This window comes from Gobio gobio (genome assembly GCF_949357685.1).
Source record: "Gobio gobio genome assembly, chromosome: 3".
Classification (NCBI taxonomy): domain Eukaryota; kingdom Metazoa; phylum Chordata; class Actinopteri; order Cypriniformes; family Gobionidae; genus Gobio; species Gobio gobio.
Window position 1 is genome coordinate 44,994,144 of NC_137099.1, and position 16,345 is coordinate 45,010,488.

The 16,345-nt window shown below is 34.9% G+C and overlaps 3 protein-coding genes across 7 annotated transcripts; all 3 read left to right on the forward strand.

The window, feature by feature from the left end:
• Nucleotides 1–177: 177 nt before the first annotated feature.
• On the forward strand, nucleotides 178–4,072 carry LOC307123738 (uncharacterized protein). 3 transcript variants are annotated; one of them, XM_079812417.1, is made up of 5 exons: nucleotides 178–343; nucleotides 589–657; nucleotides 1,414–1,752; nucleotides 1,831–1,872; nucleotides 2,040–2,818. In XM_079812417.1, the coding sequence occupies exons 2-5, from the start codon at nucleotides 633–635 to the stop codon at nucleotides 2,177–2,179; spliced, it is 546 nt and encodes a 181-aa protein (XP_079668543.1). In that variant the 5' UTR covers nucleotides 178–343; nucleotides 589–632; the 3' UTR covers nucleotides 2,180–2,818. The 3 variants fall into 3 exon arrangements, with proteins under 3 accessions (XP_079668543.1, XP_079668542.1, XP_079668541.1); XM_079812416.1 differs by having other exon boundaries at nucleotides 285–343; nucleotides 486–657; nucleotides 2,040–4,072; XM_079812415.1 differs by having other exon boundaries at nucleotides 300–657.
• A 638-nt stretch (nucleotides 4,073–4,710) lies between these two features.
• On the forward strand, nucleotides 4,711–11,280 carry LOC307123731 (uncharacterized protein). 3 transcript variants are annotated; one of them, XM_079812402.1, is made up of 6 exons: nucleotides 4,711–4,905; nucleotides 7,546–7,633; nucleotides 7,920–8,234; nucleotides 8,353–8,673; nucleotides 8,773–9,048; nucleotides 9,924–11,280. In XM_079812402.1, the coding sequence occupies exons 2-6, from the start codon at nucleotides 7,561–7,563 to the stop codon at nucleotides 10,247–10,249; spliced, it is 1,311 nt and encodes a 436-aa protein (XP_079668528.1). In that variant the 5' UTR covers nucleotides 4,711–4,905; nucleotides 7,546–7,560; the 3' UTR covers nucleotides 10,250–11,280. The 3 variants fall into 3 exon arrangements, with proteins under 3 accessions (XP_079668528.1, XP_079668530.1, XP_079668529.1); XM_079812404.1 differs by having other exon boundaries at nucleotides 10,012–11,276; XM_079812403.1 differs by lacking the exon at nucleotides 7,546–7,633.
• A 1,189-nt stretch (nucleotides 11,281–12,469) lies between these two features.
• scpp9 (secretory calcium-binding phosphoprotein 9) lies at nucleotides 12,470–14,415 on the forward strand (the record flags this gene model as incomplete). The annotated part of the gene is made up of 8 exons (XM_079813218.1): nucleotides 12,470–12,517; nucleotides 12,611–12,625; nucleotides 12,699–12,836; nucleotides 12,928–13,053; nucleotides 13,147–13,215; nucleotides 13,311–13,373; nucleotides 14,237–14,287; nucleotides 14,359–14,415. The coding sequence occupies 8 exons, from the start codon at nucleotides 12,470–12,472 to the stop codon at nucleotides 14,413–14,415; spliced, it is 567 nt and encodes a 188-aa protein (XP_079669344.1).
• Between the last annotated feature and the right edge of the window lie 1,930 nt (nucleotides 14,416–16,345).

Below are 16,345 nucleotides of genomic sequence, written 5' to 3' on the forward strand. Positions count from 1 at the left end.
TAAAATTGGATGTCAAAATCTTAAATCTTTTGATCAATGTGAAGGGGAAAATGTTGATTGGTGGGGTTTTTTTTACCGTATTTCAGAATAAATATGTAGGTAGATTGTGGCTTTCACACTCTTAAATGTTTGTGCGAGAACCTATTTCCTTTGGCCAAACAACTTCCTGCTGCAAAAGAGAGCGTTGTAATGCTTATGTACTCTGGTTTCAGAACAGACATTGGTGTCTGAATTGTCTGAAATAACCTTCAATGACAGGCAAAACTGATCCCAGTTCAGCAGCTATAGCAGTGAACTTTCTGAAAGCGAGGAGGAGAACAAAATGTCTCGCTTCACCTGAAACGTAAGTACAAGAGAATCTAGCTCTGACGAAAGAAGTAAATGACTGCTTTCTGCTTAACAAAAAAAAATTCTTCAGTTGCCTTTACAAGCTAAATATGTTTTAGTGAGAAATTATCAAGTATTTGGCTCTACCTGTATTAAAGAGACTATGCCAATAACAAAACTGATGGAAATATAAAAAAAACCCCACATACACTGGGAGTGGGCAGAGAATGGTTTTACTTCCCTTGACTGGAAATCTTGCAGTCTTTCAGTAAACAAGCAAACACTGGACTGACTACATATCCACAATGGTGTTATCATGCTTAATGACAGGTAAGATTTCAAATTAAATATCTTGGGTTAAAATAAGTGCAATCATGCCATTAAATAATAATTTCAGTGTATCTGTATCAGTGGAAAGGCATATTGATTATACTTTAAGGCATGTGGTTACACAATTAATTTGAAGCATATGGTTTTTAGTTAAAACCGCTCCGTTATATTAAGTAGATTCCGATATATTCAAGCATGTGATTTTGAGTAAATGGAAAAGTCCTGTTAGTGCTTGATACTCCGTTAGCACTGCAAATAGCGAGTAACGTGTTTCTACACTGGCAGTGAAGCTACGTATAGTATGGTCTTGTTTTAAATGGATACTTAGAACAGTTTCTGTTATGTTTAAGTTTTTGGGGTTAACCGTGCTGAAGAGTATAGTTTATGGTTTGGTTTTGGGTGGCTACATGTTACTCCAGCACTGTGGCAACCCCAAAAACTTCAACATAACAGCAACTATTTTAAATGTCAAACATAACTGAACATTAAACATTAACAGGCTTTCCCCTTCACTAAAAAGCACATAAAATAACACAATTTCCAAATGTACTCTCCGCTTTGTGCAAAGCATGCTGGGAACTAACAATCCACCGCCCAGTTTCAGTTAATGCAACAAAAAAACATTAATGTAGTCCCAACACGAATGGATTAAGTAATCTTCAATTTGACATTGAGTGGATTAAACACAATGAAATTAAGTTGGGACAAAATGTATAGCAATTGTGTTGAATCGTGATCATATTTTCTCTCTGTCAGTTCTCATAATTTTGCCCCTGAACCATTTGGAAGCAGTGCAGTTGAAAGAAGTTAAGCTTGGGGAGACGGTGGTATTAAAGTGTAACATCTCTTTCAATGAAATCCACTGGCTGAAGATAAGTGAGGGGCGGCCAATGGCTCTGATGGTCACAAGTCTAAAACATAATGGAGAACTGTCTGTTGTCTGGAACTATAATGAAAGTCGTTTGGAGGGTTTTATGGAGAAGCAGATGACTGGACTGAGAATTGTCCATGTCTCCACCAGCGATCTTGGTACATACTACTGTGCATCATTATATCAAAAACACTTGGATTTTGACAAAGGAGTGCAACTATACAGTAAGTGAGGGCATTGCATTTCTTGAGAAATATGAGCATTATAATTATTAGTGATTCACTTTTCATTTGGTGTTTTAGCAAGCCAACAAAGCAAAGAAGAACCCAATGATCATGTAAAAGGTAAGAGTAAAAATGCAGTTTTTCTATAAATTTAGAAACACACATTTGTAGTATTTTGCATGAATTAAATATAGCATAACATTGCTTTTGTGAGAGAAATTCTTTTCCAACCCTCAAGATGAACTCTTGTTTATTACTTATTCACTTTATTTACTAAAAAAAAACAGGTTTGTCTGGAGGTCTTGATGGGCTCTCTCTGCATTACCAAGTATTTGCAGCAGTGTTGTGTTTTGGCCTACTGGGAATGTTCCTGGCTGTTTCTGTGGTGCATATGAAGACCAGAAGAAAACAAAATCTACAACATTGAAAAATGATTTCAAAGCCTTTTTACTATTCCTTACTGATTTGAACTGCCCAGGTAAACCTCCCCATATAGCTTTTTGTTTTTATTGTTTATTTTCATAAAATTATTATTGCCCTGTCATGTTATGGTAGGGGTCACTTGAGAACAGTTTGTTTTTTTATTATTAGTTTGGTTGGTAAAGAAGATAAAGGTGAAGATAATATCATGGGGAGTACATATCAGTTTACTTTTTGTTTCTTTAAAAAATGTAATCTAGTAATTTTGAAACTCTAGAACTGTATTATACAGTTTACACCTCTACACCTCTAGAACTGTATTATAATTATCTTTGTCTGCTTTCACTTGCAATCTTGATGTCCAGGATAGAGCTGTAATCGGGCCTTAAAAGTTAGGCCTGACAAGGACCGAGCCCGACAGAATTCGGCCCGAGCCCAACAAGTACATTTTGATTGACAGGTTTTTAAAAGCCCGAACCCGTTTACAGCCCGACATTATTCAAATGTGCATGCACACAGCTCTTTTGCCTTTTGTCAAGAATGAGTAATTTATACATTGTTTTAACATCATTTATTCATGACTAACGTAGCTATAGGCCACTTGGAAGTTGGAACAAAGAAATAAATAAAGTCTTAAGTTTCTGTACTAAAGCTTCCCTCTTTTCTTCTGCCATCTCAGTGCACCTTTTCGCAATTGTCACATGGCGGGGAATAACAGAGTTTACGGCAACCCTCCCATACGCAGCCCCGACATTGATTAGTTCTTGTGCCAGCTCTTCAAACCCCTCGCCATTTACAATATTAAAAGGCCTAATGTCTTTACAGCAAAAGCTGACACACTTCTCCGTCACCGTTTGTTTCACCTTTGCAGGGATGGGTTTTGATGCTGTAACGAAACGATGTGATTGTTGGTTGAACCTGGGAACTGGCAGGTGTTGAACAGCTTCGATCAGCATGCCTTATCAGTGACGAATTCCCTGTCGTTTTGCTGCTGTACTTTAACAGAATGCCGCATCTTTTGCATTTTACATAACCCACTGGCTCATTATTCTCATTATGCACATGGTCAAACGTTTTCCACACCTCAGACTTTGCTTTCTTTGCCGGTGCAACCAAAATTTAATCGCCAGAGGCCAGCCTCTGTTTCACCTCCTCAGCATCCATTTTCGCGATTAAAAAAAACGCATCACCTGACTGCTCATTTTACCGCGCAAACCCGAGCCCGGCCCGAGTCCGTGTAAAATGATAGAAATTAAGACTGAACCCATCGGGTCCAGGATGGCCTCTATTCTTAATAAAGCAAAAAAGTTTGATGCATTTTTGTCTTCATGTCTTCTTTATAACAATATATTGCATGTGGTGTTTTAAGTAATTTTAATTAAATGATAGTTTAATGTAAGTTTCATTTTTATAACTATATGAATTTGCAGATATAACAGGTTATATGAACTTTATTTTGGTATTTCACTTCGGACATCGGTTTTGATATTTTGAAATTCTACATTTAATACTATTCAACATTTAAAGTAATTTTCACGCCATCAGGCCTTATTTTTATATTTGTATTGATTTATTTTTATTCATGTTATTTTTATTTTGTAATTCAACATCAGACAGCCTTGGCATTGAATGAGTGACTCTCTGAGAAGGTCTACTGAGAAGGTCAATCTGGGGCCCGTTCCAGTAAGGAGGTTCAACCAACTCTGAGTTTAAAACTGAACTCTGAGTTGACTTACTCTGAGATGGGAAACTCTTGAGTTTTGGGTTTCAGAACAGCTGAATTGAGTTGGTTCAATCTACTCTGAGTAGACTGACTCTGAGTTAAGGACATGCACTCCAACTATGAAAAGCCACGATCAATGGAGCTACGAAATTACGATTCACCATGGCAACAGCACCCAACAAAAAGATGTTTGCATACTTCCGGGTCAATATGTAAGTTTAATTCTTAATTATTTTAATTAAGTTTAATTTTCATGGTATCCAAAAGGCAAAAAAAGATTGCGGCAGCAGCTGAAAATGAAAAATAAAAACATAATTAAATCAGGAAAAGCTTTAAGCATAAAATGTTCATGGGTGTTGGTTTAATGACTTTACAAACATTTGACATATTAAATAAATATCATTCAGTGTCCAAAGTGCAGCAGCTTTTCCCACATAGACCCTTTTCACAGTGATGACGTGTTTTAATGGTCATCAATATCGTAAATCCTGCAACGTTTTTTGTATTTTTTAAATGTATGTACATTTATAACACTAAATACTTTGTATTATATTACTTTTGCATCATATTACAAAAAACAAGTTACCGCTGCTGTGAGAGTGTTTCTAATACAGTGTCTATGGGAGTGATGGTGAAAATTAACATCTTTCTCTCTTTCCACTTCCGTTATCAAACTCACTCTATTTTTTCCCCTCTTTTTGAAAGTTGTTAAATCACTATTGTGGAGTTTTTCTTTTGCTATTTGAGCAAATGGGGACACAAAAAATATATATTTAATTTATTCTTTCATTCACCGCTATAAAAGTTAAGCCTATGACGACTTCCGCTTTGAGAAACCCAGAAATGTGAAAGGGTCTACGTTCTTTTCACATAATGAAATGTTCTCTAATCCCACCTGTTACATTTATTAATTAGGGTAATTATTGAACACCAGCACCACTGACAGATGAAAAGGAGATGGAGGAAGAATATTAACATCCACGTCACGTTCGGTTACAGTCAGCAGCACGGTAACGTTAGCCTAAAGCTCACTCCATATGATATATTCCCGTTATAATACTTGATATGTTGATAAAATAATTTATCTTGCTGGAGTTTATCTAGCGGTTTCTGAAAGATGTTGTGCTCGAGCTACCCAGGTGACAACACAAGGACTATTAATTAGCATCACACGCACAATAACCGGAATTTAAAACCGTGAAGAAACAAATAATCAGTGAATGTTTGGACCGATATAGGCTACATAGTAGACTAGGATTTGTGGGCTCAACGCTCATCTTCTCTTTATGCCGTGAACTTTTCAATGTGCACTCGCGCTGCACTGCACACTCTGACTCCATGTTGCTTTAAGCGCATCATTCTGCACCCGGGATGCGCATAAGCGCTTTGTTGCCGCTCTGTTTTGAAGCGTTCCATATATTTTCATAGTTTTGTGCACTTAAAGATTATTAAAAAATATATTGTTCTCACGTATCGATCATATAATTGTTGTCCCTTTACAGAGCTGCACATCAGGTTTACAATAAACTATAAATCTTGTAATTTTATATTTGTGTAGGCCCATAAAATTATTTACATTCATATATAAATATAAATTAAAAAATTAAATATGAATTGTTTTCATAAATTTATTTAATAAGAACACAAAGTAATTTGTACCTTTTCATTAACATGTTTAGATTTTATAAAATTAGTCAAAATATTTTTTTTGGAGATACAATTTCAGGAGATACATTGTTGACGTTACTGTTAAAAATGCACTTCCAATAAAGTGTTGGCAAAAACGGTTGTCATTTTTATGTTGAGGCTGCAGAGGTGTTGTTGGCAACTGATGAATGTAACTAATAAAGTAACTTGTAATCTAACTTAAAAATCAAGTAATCTGTAAAGTAACTAAGTTACTTTTTCAAAGTAACTGTGGCAACACTGGTCCCCATGATGAAAATATAAGCAATGAATGAATGTACCTCCACTGCAAAGAATGCTTTTCTCACTATGTATTTTTGTCAAGTGGCAGATAATTTAATTTGTTTTAAGTAAACTTCGCTTACTTTAGATTTAGATTAAATTTATAATTTGTTGATATTTGTACTTGAAATACAACCAAAATACTCATTAAAAAAAGCATTTGTGCAGTTTGAATTAATGAATAAACTATTTAAACACAGCTGGCGCTTTAAAAAAGGGGAGGAGACTGAAAGAAATTCTGGGTTTACCAAAGAAAACCTGCTACTGACCAGGTTAGGTTCACAGAGTAAGTTACCCTGGTAACTGACTCTGAGTATAAGTTACCTCTCTTTCAGAAACGGGCTTGACTTACCCTGCTTTCTCAGGTTTGACTTACCTCCCTTTCTGAAACAGAAAACCCAGAGTTTCCCTTATTTCAGGGTTAACATACTCAGAGTTTTCACTTAACCTCCTTTCTGAAACGGGCCCCTGAAGTCAAAGTGGTCTGTGGAAACGGAGTTTTCTTTTTAGAGCTATATGAATAGGAAAAACAGGATATGAGTTTTAGGAGGGCTTTTATTTTGTAATGCAACATTGGCCGTTCCTGACATTGAGTGATTTACACACTGGGGTGGTGTTCACGTTATTAGGGATTATTCTTTTATATTTGCACTAATTTCTATTTATTCACGTTTTTTAGTTTACATACAGACAAACAGGCTGAAAAAAAGAATGCGGAAGATCGCTTTCGTTTTGAAAGGAGTATTATTTACACATGCGCAAGAGGCTTTGCCTGACCGCAGTCTATGAAATTAAATGGCCCCTTCTGAATCTGATCGAGTAATAGATTATATTGTACATTCGAAGGACGCTATCGGATATGTTAGCTAGGGAGCTACAGTTTAACACACTGTTGCTCATTTTTGACGGAAAGTTTGTTAACAGAACTCCATCCGGAAATTCCTAGAGCCTGTAAAACTCGGAGCAAGAACCCATAACCGGACAGGTGTGTAAAGATGGGGGTGCTTCCTAATCAATCTATTGATCATTTTAGGGAAGTATCACATTCACAAAGCTAAATTCAGTAATTCTAAACCCTCTTTTATTGCTTTTGGTAAGGAGACGGAACAGTACATCAATTCCATTCTTGACTCCTTATTTAATATCTTTGTTTGAACCCCTCCCCCTGGTTTATTTATTTTTTTCTTTTTGTGTTGTAACTGTTAACATTGTATTAATGACTCTAGTTTTGTGTATGTATTGTTTGTATTGTTAAGATTCATAATAAAAAATAAAAAAAATTATTAGATGCTATTATTAGAAAATGTTTAAGCCTGTATTTCTCATCTAAACATATTCTGCATAACCACTTGTTTTAATCACTATATGTCTATTGAATACTTATTGTTTAACGGTTTCTAACTTTTATTGTATTAAAATGTATTACTTAAAATTATATTATTACTTTATTAATAATATATTTATGTATTAGTTATTAAGGTAATTCAATTGTATTCATATTTGCTTTAAGTAATCCTTAATCTCTCTGTTAATACTAATCAGCATGATGTTTTAACAGTGTAAGACACAAATTAATGACTGGAAGTGCTTCTCTCAGTCTATCACCCTTTTTGTAAGTAAATAAATTGCATTCTTTTGTAAAAATTAAGTATTTTTATTGTTTTCCCTCATAAATGCTCCAGTTCAAGAGACAAACTATGATGCCATTTTGTCATGAACCAGCCAGGAACCCATCAGGGATCCACATTAGTTACCTTATATTAATCTTTGGTAAGATGTAAATTTCTATTCTTTTCTGAAAAAAAAAAAAAAATGTATGTATATATATATATATGGTTTCTTTTCTTGCTGATAACTTTCAATGAGCAATGTGGAATGTCCACAGATTTAGCTGCTTATTGCATCATCAATGGTTACCATCGCTAATCACTTTGTCACTGCAAAAGCCTGTCACTTCCCTTCACACTATACTGTTTTAATTAGTTACCATTTCAACTATTTTATTTTAAACATGTCAATCTAAAATGTGTAATTCTCTCGTCCCTGATAACTATAGCTGCCTGTCTGGATGGAATGTTAGTCCCTGATGCAGTGAAAGTGAGGGATACTGCGATTATCCCTTGCAATGGGACATGCAATGGGAATCTTTTATGGAAGTTAAGAACTAAAAATGAAGAGCTGGATGTCTTGCGATGTGTTCAAGGAGGGACTTGCACAGAAGGAGACGGTTTTAAGATCCGAGCAAGCCTCTCAAAGATCCAGGCTGGAGACCTGTCTCTAAAACTGTATCCTGTTCTGTACAATGATGAAGGCTGGTACAATGCTTTGTGCGATTCAGCATCTCTTTGTCGTTTTCACTTGGAAGTTTTTGGTAAGTTTCGACTTCATTAATTAAGCATGCATGGTATAAGATCATTTAATTGTAAAGTTTACCATGCTAGTTTGCTTGCCTTTGTTCGATGTGATCTTATGCTTTGTTTTGTGTTTAGTACCCACTACTGTGAACGCCACAATCAGAGGCAACGTCACACTCCCCTGCTACGCACGCACAGAGAAAAAGATTGCTGATGATGCTGTGAACATCTTATGGAAAAAAGATGACCAAACAGTGTTACAATTTCAAAATGGAGTTACAAATTATGGTTTAGGTTTCACGGGCAGGGCATCAGTTTCACTACATCATTATAAGGACGGAGATCTTTCCCTTACCCTATTATGGGTCACCACATCCGATAAGGGATTATACCGGTGCTATCACAATACAGAAGAGGAACATGGGCATCCTGGTGCTGTCACTCTTAATGTTAAAGGTTGTTGAATGTAACAATATATCTTTTTTTTTATAGTTTTTTTTTTCTACAGAAAAAGAAAGGCTTATTTAACTACAAAATTCCTTTTTTTTTCTTCAGCTCAAGAAAACTTCTGTGCAAAGAAGTTTGGCGACAATCTCACCCTTGACCTGTTCGGTTCAGATTCTGTGAAGGTAACTTTCACCGGTTCAACTGAGACCCTGGTTTGCAGTGTGATGGGAAACGACCTCGCGTGTTCACCTGAATACACTAACAGAGTGTCTGTCATGAATTCCTCCCTTGTGCTGGGCGGGTTGACATCGTCTGATAGAGGGACGTTCACTGTGAAAGACAAAATGGGTGAAGTCATTGGTATCAACACTGTCACTGTGGAGGGTAAATTCAAACTAATTTAGATTTGTATTGTTTAAAAGGGGACCTATTATGCAAAATTCACTTTTACATAGCGTTTGAACATTAATGCGTGTACACAGTGGGCCTCATTCATGAAACACGAGCAGAACGATTTTTTGTGTAAATCGTTTGTAAAGCCGTTCTGGCGTAAATTTTCGGATTCACAAAATGTTTTGTATTTTCAAAATGTTAGTTTGTACAAAGGAAATTTACACCTGCTCCCTACCACGTGAAAATGGTGCGTAAAACATTTGAAAGTTTTGTGTTCTAATTTAGGCAAACTGATGACATTGCATTTTGGTGATAATATTTCACAAGTTGATTTGCCCTGTCTTTTTAAAAAAATGTTTTAACTGTTCAACTTTGGGTAACAGGCAGTGCTCAACACTGTCACTTTTTACCCAGCCGTCCAATCACAGTGGAGGAGGGGCGGGATAAATACAACATCGACCAATCATCCTATTTGTACAACAACTGAACAACAATGGAGAAGTTAATATTGCTGGTTAGGCCCTACTGCATTTTTATATTCAATAATATTATTCAAAATGAGATACTAGCAACACAATATTCATGCCCTATTTACGAATGTTTGGAATTCATTATTATAAACACGTTTAACTACTGAATCTGTGGTATAAAAAGCGTTTGTGAATCCGGAGGAGAGTTTTCGTGAAGGTCCATTTTACTTGCAAATTACTCATATATTTACGAAAGTTTCATAAATGAGGCCCAGTGTGCTAACAAGCACATTCACAAAATATAACGTGCGGTAATACGTCCCCTTAAAAAAATATCTGTTTTTCAATGTAAAATTTGCTAAGCTTTTGCATTCTCTTTTTCTGTGTCGTCCACAGGTGTGGCTCAGAGATATTTATACATACCTCTGTTTGTGCTGATTGGTTTTGTTCTCATTTGCATTTGTCTGTACATTTGGTGTCATAGAAAGTCACAAGCACCAGAAACCTCATTCTATTATAATGCAGAAGAGGCTACTGTGGATATAGAGCCATCAAGAGAGCCTGCCTTCATCGGATTGTCACAACAAGAAACCAGCCCAAATATTTCCGGGGAGTCTGAAGTTTATGCACGCACACCTGTAGAGGAGACCACGCCTATGATGGAGACCAATGAGAAGCCAGACAAGAATGAGGAGGAGGAATCTATATTATCTCTGGAATAAGACTGGGAGAAACTATGTAGGATACTTTGAGGAAACTGATAAACTGCTTTAGTTTGCTTCTTCTTCTGCTGCTGCTATACTGTGTGCTGTGAGAAAGATAGCATTACTTTTAGGGTACTCTTGGGTTAACTATAACTGTGCCAATGAATAATATGTGAAAGAGAAGGGAATTGTATGTTTTTTTTTCTTAGCTCAGGAATGCCTAATTCAATGAAAACATAAACTGCCTCCCTCAAGACATTTGTTAGACCACTGAAACAACCGGAATTTTATCTCAGGCTTCTGAATACGACTGTGATTAATTTGAAGTGTTCTCTACACATTTGTGTAATTTTTTTAAAAGGTGAATGTTACTAGATCCATGGAAAATCTAATTAACAGCAAAGAAACTATGCAAACAGAAAAGCACATCAGTTTTTATGTTTTTACAGTGGGTTTCGGTTTTCGTTTTTTTTAGCCACAGAATGTACTCAACATAACATACAAATCACTTTTCTTGATACGTTTACGTGGCTGACAGACATCTTAAGTCATTAGGTTTGAACCAGACATGGTGGAACTGCACAACTATTATTCTTACGATAATGGATCTCCCAGATGTCAGATGTGCGCACACTGGAAACCCAGCTGTTATACTGTGCTGCTGTTTCTTAGGCATTACTCTGCACATTTTCTTGTTGCGCTTTGCTACATTGCACTTTTTCTAATATATTTAAAAGCTTTAGTCTTTTTTATTTATGTAATCGTTTGGGTTCTATAATATTTTTTTGTTAAATGTCTTTGTATTTAATTAACTTTTGTGGTCCAATTTCAGATTAAATGACCAATCAGATCAAATCTACCAAACAATTTCAAAGTATTCTGTTTACAAAAGATGAAAAAGTATTAAACTTTTTTATACAAAATGTCTTTACTGTTAGAGTCATTTTACCAGACTTTGATTAATGTTGTTGTGCACAGCATTTAATAATGATGGGGTTTTTTTCTCTAAAATTTAAGAAAATAAAAAGAACAATCTGATATTTTTAATTTATGATCTCTTGTGATTTAATTACCCAACAAACATACACATGTACACAAACATACATATTTGGACATAAAATTCACAATAAAGGTATAGGACTTGAATAGTCTAAAAATTATATGATCAATAAGTTATGATATCAAAATAAGTTGAGCAATTTTCAACTTATTATAAGTTATACAAGAATCAACTTTAAAGTCAGTTTAATGTAATTTAAGTTGAAATGACTTAAACATCCAAGTTGATTGTACTTAAAAATGTAAGGCAGCTACTTTTTTTTTATTCATTTATATTTATTATTACTACTGTTTCCCACATTTTAGAATGATAGTTAAGTTCAAATCTATGAAATATGTATGTGAAATCCATGTGTTTCGTCATGATAAAATATAAATAAATAAAATTACGGATATCAAACGATTTTAGATTCTTCAAAGTATAGAGATATAGACAAAAATATATAGATAACTCTAATGTAATCTAACCTGTGGATCTTACCTATCGATTCCCAGAAATACTCAAGTTTTCTTCTTTCAATATTTAGATATATTTTCAATATTGTTTAAAACATAGTCCAGCCATCAGGTCACATTACAGGATTTCAGTTAGGACTGCTTTTGTGGTATAATGGCCTATAAGGGCTTGCATTTGTTGACTACATGACAATGCGAATGATCTAAGACCTAAGGCATTCAGACCAAGAGCAATGTGATTAACACAAACAGTCTTTTCATATAGGTCAAGAGCAAAACTACAGCTGAGACCACATTTTTGTTTTCATGTGTCTGTGCAGGTTACAGTGAATGTGATGTCATGTGACGTATGTACATCTGTGTATGTTTAGTCACTCTAAGAACCTAAAATCCTTAAAAACTCAAATGACCACAAATTCTGCCAGAATGTATCCCTGTGGTAAACTTTAAAAAAATATATGAATAACAAAACCATAACTAATTCTTCCTAATACCCTACTGATAAACACAGCTGGATTAGTGTTGCACTCTAATTGGCTGAACTAAATCAACCAGCTCAATAAAAGACTGGAGATGTACGGTAGGCCTACATGACAGAGCAAATCACTGGGGTGACAAACAGGTGGGTGCCAGTAACATTTTTGCTACTAAAAGATAATAGGTCAAATTCAGACTGTGGAATTTTTAAAATTTGCTGTTTGAAGATACTTTTCAGATTGTAAGATGAAGAACTTTGTTATCATCTGTATGGTTCTGACCACAATTGCTGATGTGAGTACATTGATTCACTTAATCCATTTGATCATGTTATATTCAATTAATCCACACATGCTTTAATCACTTTGATACTTTCTTCACTTATAGATCACCTCAGCCAAGGTAAGGCCATTATATCATCCTGATTATCTGTGTTAAGTTTGTTAATATTGACGCTTTAAGCTCTTATTTTTAGAAGTTGCGTCTGATAGACGCTCTGAATGGTGGTCTGGTCACTGGTGTAAATGGAGGTAACCCTCTACTGGTGGGTGGTCTGAACCCACCTGTGCTTTCTGGTGGTGCTGGTGTTATAGGGCAGCCTCCGTTAACACAGGTAGGATAGGAACTGATGATTTAGCACTTTGTATATCCCACTGGGATAATGCCCAACACAGATGATTACAAACCCTCTTGTGTCTTGACAGTTTCTGCCTGCAGCCGCTCTTCCTCCATATCCATATGTGCTTCAGCAGCCACCTGTGGCCGCAATACCTTACGCTCCACCCAACATCGGACCTCAGTTGGCTTACCCTTTCGCTCCCTCTAATGGGGTATTTGTTCATGTTCATTCACACCGTTTGAGTGTAACGATATACATCTATTTTATTAATCTAATTTGTGGTTTTGACTGTTCTGTTAAACAGGGGCTGCCGTATTACATTGGTGGGCCCCAGAATCAACCAGGCCTAATCCTTCCTCAGCAACAAGTTGCGGTACAAAACAAATCTTCTAGTTTCTTGTACTATGCTAATGATAAAAAATTCAAAGCATGGACTACAAAATATGTTTCTGAAACTAATGTTTTTAGGCTGGACAAGGCCCGACTGGAAACAATCAAGCTGTACCACTAGGCTCACTGACTAGATTTAAGGTAAATTTGATGAATTTCAGGTACTTCATCAAGATTTTACACAGATTGGTTGAATTATAAAAAAAAATCAATGAAACATGGGAGAAAAAAATATCATGAGAGAATTTCATTAAGGCATAACCCTTGTTTTTTCAGTCACTGGTGGTCAATTTTGAGACTTTCTTTTAGACTAGTGGAAAGAAAACACCCACAATGCTATTTCATTGTTTATTTTATTACACTTTATCTATTTGTATGTGTAGATTTCACTTACAGTACATATCTTTAAAGGCTGTGATCTTTTTTTTCCACCTCAGGAGCACTTACATAAAATGTTACAGTTTTATTCCTATTTGCATAGGATAGGATGTGTAGGTTTTTAAAGTTGATATGTAATTTACCTGATATAGACATTTTATTCCTAAAAACATTTGTTGGCAGTAGGCAATTTTTTATTTGTTGGCAGTAGGCTAGTTTCTGATTTATGGAGCGATAAAAGCGAATATATCCAAAATATCTAAATCTTTAACTCTAATATGTGAGAATAATGAAACAACCTGGCTTTATCCAGTATTCAGATTTCTGTGCCATGTATTTATGCAAATGGATGCATATTTAATTAGATGATGCCTCATTTGCATATTTTAACAACATTTCAGAAAAATTGAAATTCAAAACAATTGTCATAATGTACTGTGATTAATCAACTGGGTAGAAGTTGATTAGTTAAAGATTTATCCAGATCATATTTTCAAGTCAAATAATTTCTGATCTGCAAGTTCTTGGTAAACTTCATTGTTAGCAGTGTTTATGCATTATTCAAAAGGCAGAATTCCTGTCATCCACCGTTCTAACTATTAAATAATTTTTCATTTTTTTCTCAGCGCTCCTTCCTCAGAAGGACCACTGCAAGACCACCTGTCTCAATCACCCAGGTAAGTTTTGTATCTGAAATCTAATGCATGGTACATTATTATATGATTCTGACTTTATCATCTGCATACAGATGCCAGCTCAGGTCAGCCCTACTGTGTCTGGACATTTGAATGAAAGACGTGTTTGAATCGCTGAGGTGTGTTTTACATGTGTTGTTACATAGATTTCAATGCACAATAATCAATACTTTTGCTGAGAAGCTGATTAAATTTGTTTCTTTTCACAGATCCGTTCAAGATATCTCCTCTTTTCTACAATACATGTCATTTTCTATTTACAATATTACAGAATCATTGCTGATAAGTAAAATGTATAGTAGTGTTCTTTATGCAGCTAAACCATTCTAATTGTCTAACCCTTTGCTTTATACTGACACATTATCAGCATGTCTAAATGTTTATATTGAATACTTAATAAAAACCACTAGTTTGTTGCAACTGAATATTTTCTCTTTTGATTTTTTTCTCTCCTAATAAATTATGATAAAATAATGACCACGCTGAGTTTATTTATTGTGTTATATTGCCATCCACTGGCAACAGTGAAGCTATTGTGAACATTTTTTAAAGGGAAATCAGTAAATACTATCACAATGATTATGATCATATCATCACTGTTTTTAAAAAAGAATGATTATATCCAATTGTCTTTGTTTTTGCATTTTCAGTCACTAATTTGTCTCAGTACTCACACAGCAAAAACCTTTAGTCTCTGACAAACTCATTTCTGATGTGGGCACTGGTCCAAATAGACTAAAGAAAACCATAACAATTATTATGGTTCAGACTAAAAGCATGTTGAAACTGTGGTTGTTTCAGAAAAGATTGTATTACCACAAAATAGCATCAGGACAGAAAAAGACGCAACTCTTCAAATGTTATACAGACATTGACAGAAAATAAAGACAGTAAACTGCTTAGATTTGTTGGTATTTGAGCATAATACTACATTTTTGGGTCTGTAAGAATTATTTATGCAACAATTCTACAACTTTACAAGTACACAATCACATATCCACATTCCACTGAAAACACTTCACATGTACAGTCTTTTTATTTTATTTTATTTAGACAGAGATTAAAACATAGAAGAAGAAAAACATAAATCATAAACAATACACAAATGGGTCAGTAGGATTTTGTTTTGAAAGATAATACTTTGATTTGGGGATGCATGAAATTGAAACTTTTAAAATAAATCTGATCTAAATAAAAGACTTACATTTCTATTCATCAAAGAATCCTAAAAAACACATCTGGTTTCCACAAAATATTGACACAACTGTTTTCAACATTAATAATAAGAATGTATGCAGTGTTAGGAATAACGCATTACAAGGAACGCAAGTTGTAGTCAGATAATTTTTTTCTCAAGTAACTAGTAGGCTAAAGCAACACAAAACTTTTAAATTGACAAAATATCTGAGTTCCTTTTTCAAATAAGTAATGCAAGTTTCTTTGTTTTTCTTTGTGTGTTTTATTGACTGACAACTCTCAGTGCCCATGTTGAGAGAAATCAAGTGCAGAGGCGTTGTGTGCTCTGTGTGTAAACATGATTTACTCATCCACTTGCACAAAACAGATTCAGTATTCCTCAAAATGAATGAAAACTCAGAAATTACGCAAACCTGCAACAATTAAATATGTTAAATAAAATATACTTTATGTATTCAATCTCACTTTATTAACCAATATATTTGATGCTGACAGTCGACACATTAAAGGTGCTCTATGTAAAAAATTTTGAGTAAAATATCCAAAAGCCACTAGGCCAGTGTTATATATTTTGTTCAGTTGAGTAGCCTACTTACAATATCCCAAATGTTTCCAACTATTTGTACATCGTGAGAAATTGCTCTTTTAACCAAGGAACCGGACGTGTCAGGGAGTCGCCTGCCGATTGCGTCATATCTGCGTTACCCTCGTATTCCGGTTTTATTTTGCAGAAACGCTTTACTCTCACTGCAGTGTGAACACAGAGTAACGTCATAACATCATTTTCAACACACTCAGATGTATCTAACATAATAAACAGAGCTGTGTTACCTCATATTCATG